At 38.8% G+C, this 13,539-nt stretch overlaps 1 protein-coding gene across 12 annotated transcripts in view; it reads right to left on the reverse strand.

Annotated features, from left to right (window-relative positions):
- Window positions 1–13,539, reverse strand: part of STOX2 (storkhead box 2) — a 144,375-nt gene that overhangs the window by 13,851 nt on the left and 116,985 nt on the right. For 10 of the 12 annotated variants that reach the window (XM_048303037.1, XM_048303042.1, XM_048303041.1 and 7 more), the window contains one exon: window positions 5,605–5,757. In XM_048303037.1, coding sequence (XP_048158994.1) covers window positions 5,605–5,757 — 153 coding nt within the window. Of the gene's footprint in view, window positions 1–5,604; window positions 5,758–12,149; window positions 12,284–12,606; window positions 12,691–13,539 lie in introns of those variants that run through there. The other 2 variants (XM_048303046.1, XM_048303044.1) reach the window with 2 other exon arrangements.

Genomic DNA, 13,539 nt, shown 5'->3' on the forward strand with positions numbered 1-13,539 from the left:
AAACGTTTCAGTGAAGCATATGCTTTTTACAAAAACTCTTCATGGAGAAATCTCAGCCAGGGTACCTGCCACAAACACAGTATCTCCAGTAGCACACAGTGTCTGGTCACCAACTCATCTCCGACACGTCAAAGGTTGGAGCCTGCAAGCTCACTGATCTCCTTGTGACAGCAACACCCATTAAAAGCAACAAGAAAAAACTGTGCTAATTCCTCAACTCATCCTCTTTCTTGCAGCTGGGTTGCAGGCAACATAGTAAATATTCTTATGTCTGACTTTGAGTGTTGTTTGAACTTAGTGACATGACCATACTACTCATATCCATAACTAAAATCTTAAAATGGAAACAGCAAAGAGTTAGGAACAACATGGACACGAGTGAAAGCAGTTACAACACAGAAGGAACCAGCGAGAAGTACACAGGGACATGTGCTGGTTTTGACTGGGGTAGAGTTAATATATTTCATGCACAGTCCATAGTGCTGAAATATTGGGGCCACTTCGGATGTGAGAGGCCAAGATAGGATATAATTTGAGAGCATAAATGAGAATGAAAATTGGAAAAAATTATGGAGAATCAGGAGCTTGCATTTGCTCCCCTTTTCATGCAGGTGTCCATAATTTCTGTAATAATCTGAGAGAGAGTAACAAAGCCCCCCAGAACCTCTGGACGAGCTAATATGCCAGAAACAGCAACAGGTGGGGAAAAGCTGAAAGCCAGAGAGCTGGGGAAAAAAAGGACTACTCTTCCCTAGCCCAGAATTCTGAATCTCTCTGGACTGAAGTAAACAATATGGCGAGCTTCCTCTGGATTGTGAGGCAGAGCAGGCTGTTCTCTGCATGAGCTTTCGATAGCACACAGGAACATGAAGAGTGATTTCAATCCCCATAACAACCAGTGGTCATCTAACTCTTCATTCCTGCAGTGGAGCTGCTATGTTTGCTTGGGCAACGCCACCCCTTTGACATCATGACAAGACGTGGATGACTGCTAATCTCAAGCTCATTTGCTTCTCCATCCTGTGCTGAATATGCACTGCAGGGTCCAACCATGGTCCAACTCAGCTGCACCTGCTCTGCAGCAACCAACCTCTCTTCCTTCCCCTACAAAAATAACCTGCCCGATCCATTGCACTTTTCAGAAGCTTACAAGTAAATACTTCAACATGTACTTACCTTTGTGAGAACTTGGTTCTTCATCCTTATTTGACTTAAAAGACTTAACATACTGTTTCAAAAACACCACAACAAAAATAAAAGGGATGAAAGTTTTTCTCTTGGGAGCTTAAAGAAAAGCTAGGGAAAGAGATTGAAATGGATGTACTGACGTTTTACACCAATTTAGGCAAAAATGCACTGCAAATACATGGTAAAAATAATAATAAGTATTTTTCACCCAGTAAACTATAAGGGCTACAGTCTGTTGGGTGAGTCTCTAAACACTGGATGCACAGTAGTTACTTTAAGTGAGTAACTCCTGTGAATGGAGAATGTGCAGATGAACACCAAGGAAAAAAACAATTAGCACGCCTGGCAGTCAATGATGCTATAAATTTAATCGTGTCAGCCTTCCCTCTGGAGTTGAAGACTATCACTTTTATCACTCCCAGCATACAGTCCATGCTGTGGTTCACTAAGCCAGCAGTGATGACAGCAGATGCAAATCTTGGGAGGTCAGCATTGTCAGCTACGGGTAAGCTATGGGTTTTATTCCAAGCTCTTTTAGGTACTTACAAAAGCAGAAACAGACCCAAAGTCAACTTAGGCTTTCCTGCATGGCAGACAGAAGCAATGACATTGAAAAAAGAACAGTGGGATATAGAGTGAATACAGATTTCTTGGCTTTCTCAAGACTTTCCTCTTTAAAATAATCTGCCCACATAATGTCTATACACAACCTATCCCCTTGCATTCAGAACTCTCCTTATGGTCTCCCTTCCTCCATGAAAGAGGAACAAAGGAGAAATCCCCAGTAGCTTAGATACTCCAGCACATAAAATATTGCATGACAGCAGTGGTGTTATTTAAGATTATGTAGTGGTTTAATAATTCAAAAGCAGAAACTGTCTGGACACTGAATCATCAGACATGTACATTTTCTGTATCTCAAGAGAGTCTACTATGCCATCCACTGAGCTTCCAGACAGAAGATTATGTCTTGTTTGCTGCTCACAAAGAACACTGACCTAGAGTGAACTCAGTTAATGTAAGACACTTCTTTTAAGTGCTACACATATATTTCATATATTTAAAGAGTCAAGTTATAAAGGTGATTGTTGGAGGAATTTGCCAGCTTGCAGAAAACTGCTTGCTTCAAAAGCAACCTAGTCCAATACACAAGTATCTTCTACACTGAAATTTTGAACGTCATAAAATTATCTAAACATATATGTGGACAAAACTGGGGAGGAAAAAAAAAAGACAAACATCCTTACTAAAGGCAGCACAGACTAAGGCTTGATGTTTTCATACAGATAAGAGGGTCTGGTTGCCAAACACAGAACAGGGGTTACATTCTTAGCTCCTTATACTGGATTTCAAAGATTTACATTTAATGTATGGGATTTAAACCATGGTCAATAAATTACAAAGTAGGGCTGTACAAACATCTTATTGTTTAATTCTAAGTTAGAATAATGGAAGCATGTGCAGGAGCAGCCCCTCTTGCTTTTTTAAAAACCCGAAAAATAACAAAAACCACAAATAAGATATGCATTATCATTACAAACTTTTTGAATAAAATAAATTCATGAAAAATACATCTGAAGTAGTACTTAAATGGTGTTAAATCTGCTAAAATGATTTTCTCCTGAGCCGATGCTAAGGCTTAACAAGGGATAAAAGAAATACTCTGATTGGCTCATGAAATACTAGTTAAAGATGTGGAGTGGTTGCTATGTGATGTTATAAATAATTAGCATACCTTATTTCAGATAGAGCCATGGCCCAGATTTATGCCTGCACAATGGCTCAGCAAACTAGAGGGCTAGATGGCAACTGTAAGACCCTGCACTGAGGAAAATGCTTATTATTCTTAGGCACTTCTGAGAATAGCAACTGGGGTCGTAGGAAATTTATCTACATCATGAAACGTGGTGAAGCATCTGTTCATTAGAGCACAAACAACACACGCAGACAAGTGCTGCTACAGGAAGAGATACAGAGAGGTTACGTGATAATAACAGACACATCTACAATGGTAACGCTCTTCTCTCCCTCAGAGCATGAGCACCTAGTTAGGAAAAATAAACTATCAGAATATGAGAGGACATCAGATATTTTTCAATAGCCACAAAGAATACAAGGCCTCGAAAAGCTACAGCTGATTTATTAGAGGGATTTGGGCAGAAGAGTGAGAAGTGTCAGCACAAGAATTTCTGTTTATTGGAAAGGAGAAAAATTTTGGATAATCCTCATACACTGAGAGAACATGTATGCTTACTATGTTAAACATGTCATGGCTGGGAGAGAAAGGCATTTCTCTAGAGAAGGGGAAAAATTGGTCAACAAAGGGTGGATTTTTTTTTCCTTCACATAACTTTCTCTACATTTTAGGAAGTGAGGCTCTCGGGTTTTATTTTTTTAAATCTCAGACTTGAGAAATTCACATGTTAATGGCTAGTGGGAAAAAAAAAAGGCAGCAAGAGACTATGTGCTAACTTGCCTCAGGCTTTGTCTGAGCAATGTCTACAAAATAATCCAGCCAGTTGAATTATTTTTCATGTTTGGTTCTGTCTAACAAGAACTGCACAACACACCAAGTGAACTGATAATCATGCTCCCAGGAAACTCAAGGGATGTCACTAATAAATTATCATTTCCACCATGCAACAATGTTTATATAAAAATATTGATAGAATAAATGAAAAAATACTTGCAATCTATGAAATTCTTCTAGTACACAGCATACATAGAAAAGATAACTTGGAAAAAAGTCATCAAAATGAATTAAAAGAATTACAATTGTGAACTTTGCCTTCTTTGCATTCTAACCCTTACAATTTTTACCACTATTATCAAAATCAGCCTGATAAACAAAACTACAAATAGGGAGAGAAAAACAGTATTTACAAAATATGCCTGCAGTATAGTTTTCAAAGTGCGATTATTAAATGTCAGACAGAATTGTTTATTCCAAACACAGCTCTCAATTGAGAATTATATTTTAAATTCTCAGATCTTACTACCAGTTATAGCAAAAGACATGTAAATTTCAAGGGTTTAAGTAACTCTTGCTCTGAAATGTAAGCAAAAAAATTCCAGACATCAAAACATGGCTGTGGTTAGACTGCCTAGATGAGACAGATGCATCAGTAGTTTTCGTACCGAAGCATGTTTAATTAGCTTTTTACAGCTATAAAATAGGTACAATGGAGAAATTTCTCAACTACTTTAGAGAACTGTAAACTCAGATGCAGAATACGTAAACATCTTGCCCAGGATCAAACAAAGCATAAATGAAAAAGTTCTGCTCTCTTGAGCAGTAAACCTCTGCCCAATGCTTTAGCGCCTCAATGTAAAATGTCTCTACAAGATGCCTTTTGCATGATTCACCCACTCCAGATACAGATGGCCAGCACAGAAGCAGCATATTCAAGAGTACATTCTTGCTACAGGATTCCCTTCTTGTGATGTTTCAGTATCTTTAATCCAAGACATTTTCCATTTACCATTTGAGAAATATTATCAAATGCTGACAAGAATATCAGATGAGAATTCTGAACAGTACACCAGCATTTGTGAACACAGCAAGTGTATCTACAGCTCTCCAAAGTGCTCAGTTTAGTGATGGAGAGAGTTGTCTTTTTTGTTGTTGTTTTTCAAACAAGGGCAATTCAGGAGCAAAAGCCAGAACTGTGTCCAAGAAGAATCTGAGAACTCCTGGAAAGTAGGCTTACACAGCCCTTTCACTTTAAATACAACCTCCCCCTGAGGCAGGCACATCACTGTCACTGGACTCTACTACTTGCATCAGACCATACATTGAGAGTCTGTCCTAGGTGAAGGAAGACACGCAGCTGTGTGGGAAGCCTGGTCTTTAAGAGGGAGGTCTCTACAAAGACCTCCATGGGGTTACCTCTTTGGAGATTGGACAATGACACTTGGACTGGTTGAATGATGTCAACAGGACTCTTATGAGTTAGCTACAAGGGGCTTGAAAGCCACAAGTCAAAATGAGTTTGCTCTGGCTATGACAGATCATGCTTTGTTCTCCATAGCTACTAAAGAAGCCCTGTACTCCTTTGGCTATGATGATAAAAAAGGTTATTTTGTGAGAAAAATCACAAACAAGCTTATTCTGATACTGTCTGAAAAAAGGAAATAGCCAATATTTTGTTGTTTAGTACTCCAAGTAGTTTTTATTACTTACATAAAGTCAGGAATTTGCCCTGCAAAATGCATTTCACATGAATGGTCTTATCAAAGAGAACTCAATTCTCCATATGTTTAAGAATAGAGATTAGAACCCTAATGTCTCCTTTTACTTTTGGTTAGAATGTCAGGATTTGTCAATATTCCCATCCAGAAGGTACTGAGGATTCTTTAACTGCCCTTCTGCAGACATGTGCTCATCTGACCGATGATTTATTAATGACTGGTTACCTGGGAAGCAGGTGGTTAGGTGCTCCATTAGTGCTTCTTGTGTGACTTGTTTTCGGGCAGAGTTCATTGCTGAGATGGCCAGGCAAAGGATTTCCCCAAGTGGAATAAACTGTGACTGAGTGATGGGAGACATGCTGATGGGTGATACATCACCTGTAAAAAGACAAAAGATGTGCAATGAAGCGTTTTGTTTAAAAATCTGCTCAAAGAACAAGGATGTAGAGATACAGCTGGTGAAAATTCACAGAGATCTCTCGTTTTTGAACTGAGCTGGGGATAAAACTCTTACAATGGAGAACCATCCAACAGCTTATTTCAAAACTTAAGAGACACCGAGAACTTTGGAAAATGGGAGATATACACTATGCAGACATAGTTTCTCAAAGGGTACAACAGACAGACTTAGAAAAATGACAATAAATTAGGACTCATGGTTGCAAAACCTCCTGCTTAACTTTGTACTAGGTAACTGCACAAACAAAATAGTCCCACATATTTCTCTGGACATAAAAGGGGAGGTTTCACTCCCCTTTCAAAGTATAGATCACCCACCATTTCAATTTGATATAGTATTTTTTATTAAATAGTAATAAAGATCAGAAAAAATGTTGCTAACTTAAAGAATAACATTTTCACTCAGCTGATAAAGCACAGAACACTCCTTAAGAGACGCAAAAGCATCCAAACACCTTAAGACTGATACCCTGAATAAACCTCTCCTGGATCTACATGCCAAATGTCTTTGTACAAACTACATACTTTTTAGAAGAGAAGTTTTGATGGTTTCAGGATGGCCTGAAAATTAAGTTTGTTGTAACTTTTCTCATGTTGTCTTACAAACTATTTATTAATCTATAGTTTAAAAAAAAATCATTAAAAGATCTTAAAGTTATAGGAGAAACTACAAAATTATAATACTAGCATGACTACACATATACAAGAGCATTTTAACATACTTTATCCAAGTACATAAATCTCTGATTCTGCTCTGTAACTCTTCTTGAAGTGGTAACAGCTCCCCAATGATCTCAAAGAGAGGAAAGCAACAGGCTAAAAGAATTTCCTTGCCAGTAGAAAAGGAGTAGAAAGCATAACAGACAGAACAACGGGTGCTTGACCATGAATGCTATTCTGGCCACAGGTCAGCCAATAGCCAGGGATTAAGTTCTACCTAAACGGCTTTGAAATTTCAGGAAAATCATGCTATTTCTGCTGTCACAGAGCCAACACCTTGTGATCAAATCATGAATCAAATTACTAGAAATTAATTCAAATCCAAATTTTCATTCTCAATTCAGAAGATCTAATATTTGCCCTATTAATTCTATATTCCTATTATGTCTACTAAACAAGAGCAGCAGCTTCTAAAATTGATTATCAAAATGCATTTACTCTAGCATTATACTCAGCTCTTCAGGGGGAAAAAATTGGTAGGAGTAGTAAACTGCATAGCTGTCTCAGTGAGACTTATGAGCAATTTTTCAATCACAAGCTCTACAATCTGTTGTACAACAGTGATAGATGTTACCCAAGACACAAGAATGATTTAAAACTACACATTTGTGCTGTGCTATCTCTTGATTGCTTTTGCTTAACCAGGCCTGACCAGATCAATGCTGCATTCCCTTCCCAGCACGGCAGCATTCTTCCAGCTGCAACACAGTGAAGCCCAAGACCCTCCTCATTCTTATCTCACCACAGAATTATGACCTTGAAATATAACATTCTCTGGACATTTTTTATTCAAATACACCTAAAAGTTCCTGCCATGTGCATTACAGACAACGGCAAAGAAGATGACACACAGCTTACAGGGAAAGTTTAGAGATATGCTTCCATATGACTTGGGAGCAAACACCATTTGTTCCCTCATCATTTGAGTATGGATAAAGAACGTCACTAACCCGTAATGTTTACTAATAATTATATCTGCTGTCAGTTTAAACTTGTTCATAGACAAATCTTTGTAATCAGCCAGACACGTAAGTTTACCAACTTTGATCACCAGTCACCATGCACTTTGTACAGGGGATCAGTTTCTTTAATGATTAATTTCATGTCTAAGAAGCATCAGAATTACAGTAAGAATTATGCAGATTTAGCTAAGCAATTTAAGAAATTACTGTCTTTAACACAAAGATTATGTGTCATGGGTATCATTGTGAGAACTACTAAACTGAGTTCAGTGCAATGTCGGACAGATTGGCATATATTGGCCACAGCTGAGGTTTAATCTTATCAGGTTCATTGGGCACTGAAACAGGCTCTCTGGTGTCCTGGTTTTGCCTGGAATAGAGTAGCTTTAAGGACATCCAGGTAAAGGGCAGCAACCCCTTAACTGTTTATCACCAAAGACCTGGCAATTTCTTAAACCTAAGCAGCCTGGCAGGAGTATCCCTGTGCCTGCTCCCAGCCATGCATTCTCACTGTCAGCTATACACGTGCCAGGATGGGAGAGTGGGAGGAAGACCTCTCTCTCACCCTTGCATGGGAATGATCCATTCACAGCTAACCAGAACTATACTTAGGATGTAAAGAATGGGCCTTTATACCATAATCAGATTCCTGAAGTGGGAAAGCCACTCAAGGAATTTTATACCTGAAGCTTTGCTCTGCAGCCTTGTAGCTGCCCCCAGAGGGATGCTTGGACAAGAACTCAGAAACCAATTGCTCTGCTCCTGCCCAGGAGCAGCCCATCCCTCTCCGCTGACTGCCAAGAGCCTGCAGAGATCCACCTCTGAGATCACTTCCAGTCAGGACCTGTTAACTTAAAAGTGGCTAAGTTCAAACTAAGAAATAATAACCTTTGCTTGATTTTAGTAACATTGCACAGTTCTTCCTTTTAAAGTAGGCCTTCAGCATGGAATTGCTTTCTAGGTTAGTTAGCAGAAAACATTCAGTCTGCACTGAATTTGACCTCCTGCCAGCAGGACTCTTGTCACCAGGAAGAAGCCAGGAATTTCCACTGAAATACTAACTATACTTCACATTAATTCCTCAACACAAAACATTCAGTATTGGTTCCTTAATGTTAACACAATTTCTAGCACAGCACGTTATAGTTAGTATACCAGGGTAACACACATCCTGCTTACAAATATTTGGGAGCTTGACAACCATTTAATTAACTATAAAGATGACTATAATTGCCCATAAAATCATAATTTAAATGGCTTTAAATGAAATAGAAATGTTCAACAAATATTGGTTTATGTGAGGGCCTTTCTGGTTCGTAAGGGAGTATCATGAGTTAAGCCTTATTCTTTTCCACTGAGTGCTTTTCAGCCTTCTTCACAATGACAAGAAAACTGTCGTTTCACCTCTGTTGTGACAGAATAATCTCCATAGTTTGTTGTTCATAACTGTCTGCTAGAGATAGTTACTAGCTCTTGTTTAAAAAGGCTAGCACACATTTTGAGCAGATCTAGTGATAGAAAGCCAAACTCCCCTCACTCAGGGAAGTTCTGATTTGCCAGATTTTATCTTGACTGTCCTGTGGCTCTGGGAAATTACACGCACTCTGTGGTTATAGTAAAGTCAACAAACTCCTTTGATGCACAATAACAGCAAATATCTTGCATCTATAATATAATATATTAACATCAATTACGCACATAAATACTGCTAGGCTGTTGAACAGAAGGTTTACTACAACTTCTTTAGGAAAGATCTGCTTAAAAAAAAAAGCAAATATGCTTTTCCTAATTTTTTGAAGACCACATCACTTACACAAAACATCTAGCATATGGCTCCTGTTAGCTCTGACTGATGCTTGTCTCAAGCAGCTTTCTTTTGAAATCAAATTGGTAGCCTCGACTTTCATATGTTTGTGTTCCCAATTAAATGAAAACTGGAGCTCAGAGAGCAGTTTTCACCAGCTGACTGCATGTTTTGTTTAAATATAAGATATATACGTACGTATATAGCTCTAGCTCTGTTTCTGCAATGTCTTTCCAAACTTCTCTCTAAATAAATTTTTTTTAAAAAGTTTTCTAGATTTCTTGTATTAAGTGACACTCAATTTTAAAGACTGTCTAAGCACATAAGAAACAGTGAATGGGAATTGTACTAATTTATGTCTTGGGGATTTGTATCGCTAGCCTGGGGGGAAAAATTATTTTTATTACTTAGAAATTAAAAAGATTATGAAGAAATTAAAAGATTATGTAGCACATAAAATAAACACTTAGCTCTTACATAGCACTTTTCTTCAGTGGTTTTCAAACATTCTGAAAAACTGGGAACCATAACTATCCTTAACACATAGATGAGAAATTAATGGTCTAACATAGCTGGGAATGAAAATTCCCACATCCTGAGCCCATACCAGCCGGAACTTTCCCTGTGCTAGTGTATCAGTGTGTCTGTTCTCTGAAGGTCCGGGTGTCACCATGTGGGGAGAAAATGAGGCAGACTACATTCTGTACCATGTATCAGCAATTAAACTATCAACTACACACTGATGACAGAATTTTTATTAGTGATTCTACTGCTGGAAAGAAGTTACCTAGTAGTCAAACTCTTTGTCTCGTGAACTCTGCATAAAGATCACTTGAAAAATCACCTCTTGACTTGCAAATGGAACCAATTCAGTACAACCATTGTGAATGAATTAAAGAAATTACAGTGCAAAAATCACACTATATTAGAATTTATACACCCTATTTCTCTGAAATAGGGAGGAGACCCTCTGATGCACACTCTGTGTCCTGTAAAGTACAGGAAGTCAAAGCCTAGTTTCACTTCTTCAGACTCTCAACACCTTTTTAACCTTTTGTTTCTTACGGCTCAGGATAACCTTTAAACATATCTTTTAGCCTGGTTTCCACAGAAAATGAGGCTTGAACAATCACAACCTGTGTGTTTGCATGTGTCAGGGAGATAGAGCCTCACCAGACAAGAGTGATTCTAAAACAAGGGTATGCTACATGTTACATCTGTACAGAGCTTCAGGCATAGCCACCTCCCACTAGACAGGACAGAATCCAGTCAAAAAACACTTGTCAAGGGAAATGACTTCACTATTTTTGGTGCTTACAGAACTACATTATTAATCAGAAAACATCGAGCTAGAGTACCATAACTTCATGGCATCTCATGATAATAGTGGTGGTTGCAACAGAAATCCCCCACAAAAATTTTCTTGCCAACAGCCTGTTCTGATCAACACTTGTCTATGATTTCACCCTGGGAAGAACTACAGAAAGGTCATTTTCAAACAAAACTACTTGTAATGGGCAAAAGAGGGCCTAGAATATTATCATTTTTTCCCAAGAATACTGTAAGTAAAAAGTCTCTTCTAGAAAAAGTACACTTCCAGATTTACTTCATGAAGGGACAGATGCTGAAGAAGTTAAGATGTCTGGCCTGGGTTGCACAATCACCCCTTTTTGCCCCAAACCCCATCTTGACTGAATTATGCTAATTAAAGAATTCTTACATAGATGTAGCAAACCTATTCTGATGCGAATTCGCGACACGAACATATAATTGCCATTTTAAGCTAGATGTTCCCATTTGATTGAACAACAGGAGGGAAAAGGAAGAATATGTAGATTTCTTTGGTATTAACCAGATTACCATGAAATACCTTGCATCTGCACTAGCATGCTAACACAGAAAAGATCACATTTCACTGGCAAAACTGGAAACAAAGAAAATTAGAAGAAATGTTGCTTGTGCTGTTTCCAGACATACCCTAAATCCTCCTTTTAAGCTACAATTCCTGGAGTATTTTATGAAATAAGCTGCAGGCTGTGTTTACTGGACAGCTACACATATCAGAGGACTGATAATAACAATGAAAAAATACAATAAAGATTTTTCCATTTATTCCTGTTTAAGAACAGCTTAAACAAAGGCTCAACAAATGCAGTAACACATTCATTCACTAACCAGCAAGTTCCTTCGGCATCTCTGAAATGCACACCCACCAAAATAAAGAATGAACACTTCCAAGAAAGCAACCACTCCAAATCTATACAGCCTGAAGAAAACACGCCAAACTTAGTATAACCAATATAACAAACTTAAACAAAGTTCTAGTTCCTTGTTAGTTATTAACTTCAACTATGTAAATTGATCTTTTTAATCATTCAGACACAGCTACAATCATGATCTTCAGGTTCACCAAGTGGCACTAACTTTCAGAAACAGGTGCTAAATTACCCACAGTCAGCAGACTCGTCTTACACGCATTCATTCCTGTGATTTAATTTTCCTTTTCTTTGTTCATGTCCTGTGGCCAGCTGCCTCCTGATCCAAAGTGATATCCCAGCACGTGTTACAACTATGATCATAAAAAGTTTCTGCTGGAGCATGGAACTTTCCCAGAGGATTCAGTTGAGGAGATTTCTGTAGCATTGCTTATCCTGGGAAGGGGGGGGGGGGGGGGGGGGGGGCCCAGGCCGGGGACGACTGTGTTTTTTTAATATATTGTGTGCTTTAGAATGTGTTTCCCCAAACAGTACTTTTCAAATGCATTTTTTAATAAATGTCCATGTCTATATTCCTGGCACACAATATGTTAAAAAAGGGGGACTTACCTGAACCCCTATGGTCTGGTTCCATGCTCCAGTACAGTATCCAGAGAAGCTGTGATGTAACAACAATGTGCATATTGGGGCTTTATACCACTGTGGAAGGTGGCTGAATGCAGCACAGGTCAGTGCCACAGGACCTGAAAGAAGAAAAACAAAGCAGGCTTTTAGGCAGGAATATACTGAACACCCACCTCTTAAATCAGGAAATAGGGACACACTGAAGAAAAAAAAATGCAGTTATCTATGCAGGTCCACTGAAAGGAACACTATTTCACACAATTCTCACATAAGCATGAGAAATAAATGGTTAAGAAATTACAGAGGAGGTGGAGAAGAATCTAAAAGGGACTACAAATATAACTCCCACACAGTGTTTTGAAAACATCTCTCTCTTTGCCCGGTTTCCATGGAATGGCTGAAATCACATTCTGATACCACCCCCTGTTCCGAAGGCACTCACAGTCTTTGCAAAGCACCTCTCCACTGCAGTGCCTCAGGATTCTGCAGTGTCACTCCTCTTCTCCCTGGCTCTCTGCAAAGTGAAGTCATAGGAATGGATCAGCCAACCTGACTTCTCACTACCCTGCCCAGAATCCTTTGTGAACTGAAATGAGTCATCGCTCTGAAAAAATCCACAGCGCAATGTTCCAGGTTTCTCCGTGTCTGCGCTGGCTTCTTTGTCTTTGAAATGAAGTGCCTATGCTTCTGGAACAGTGCCCAGCTGCATTGTACAGGATAACAAGCCAGCCTTCTCATTAAGTGGACAAGAAAGCTATTTACATGCATTAGCAAAGACAAGCTAAAGCTTTAACCCTCTCGTCAAGATAAAAAAAAAATCACCCCTAACATACCTTCTTGATGTAATGCACAACTCCCCCTATACACAGAAACATAAATGCACAGACATTTGTGGGCACAAAGACACTTACACAGATCAGTATTTTCTTAAACTATTCACTATTTATCATGACAGTTACCAGTTTTAGGTCTATTGATTAAAAAGAAAGATTTACTCTCCTTTGTCAGTCCTGAAGAATGCTGCAGATCTAAATGTAACAAGCAGCTCTGCTGTACACTAGATCAAAGTTGTGCTGCTGCAAACTGTTTATCAAAAAATTAGAAGCAGTGGACAAGTTCTTGTAAGCTTATTTCTCATTATCCCATTCACCATTTGGGCTTAAAACAAAGTGATCCCTGAAACCATGCCAGACAGAAAATGTCAAACTGCTCCAGGTGCTGAGGGCCAGCAGAGCTGCTTCAGCTTCTGCTACCACTGACAAAGAAGGTAATGCTCAGAACGAGGTCACTGTGTCAGGATCTCATTCCCAGTGCTAGGTTTTCCTTGGCTTGGTGAGGACATGCTAAGCTATAGCATCAAGGAAACACAGAAGAA

Source organism: Corvus hawaiiensis, chromosome 5 (assembly GCF_020740725.1).
Source record: "Corvus hawaiiensis isolate bCorHaw1 chromosome 5, bCorHaw1.pri.cur, whole genome shotgun sequence".
Lineage (NCBI taxonomy): Eukaryota > Metazoa > Chordata > Aves > Passeriformes > Corvidae > Corvus > Corvus hawaiiensis.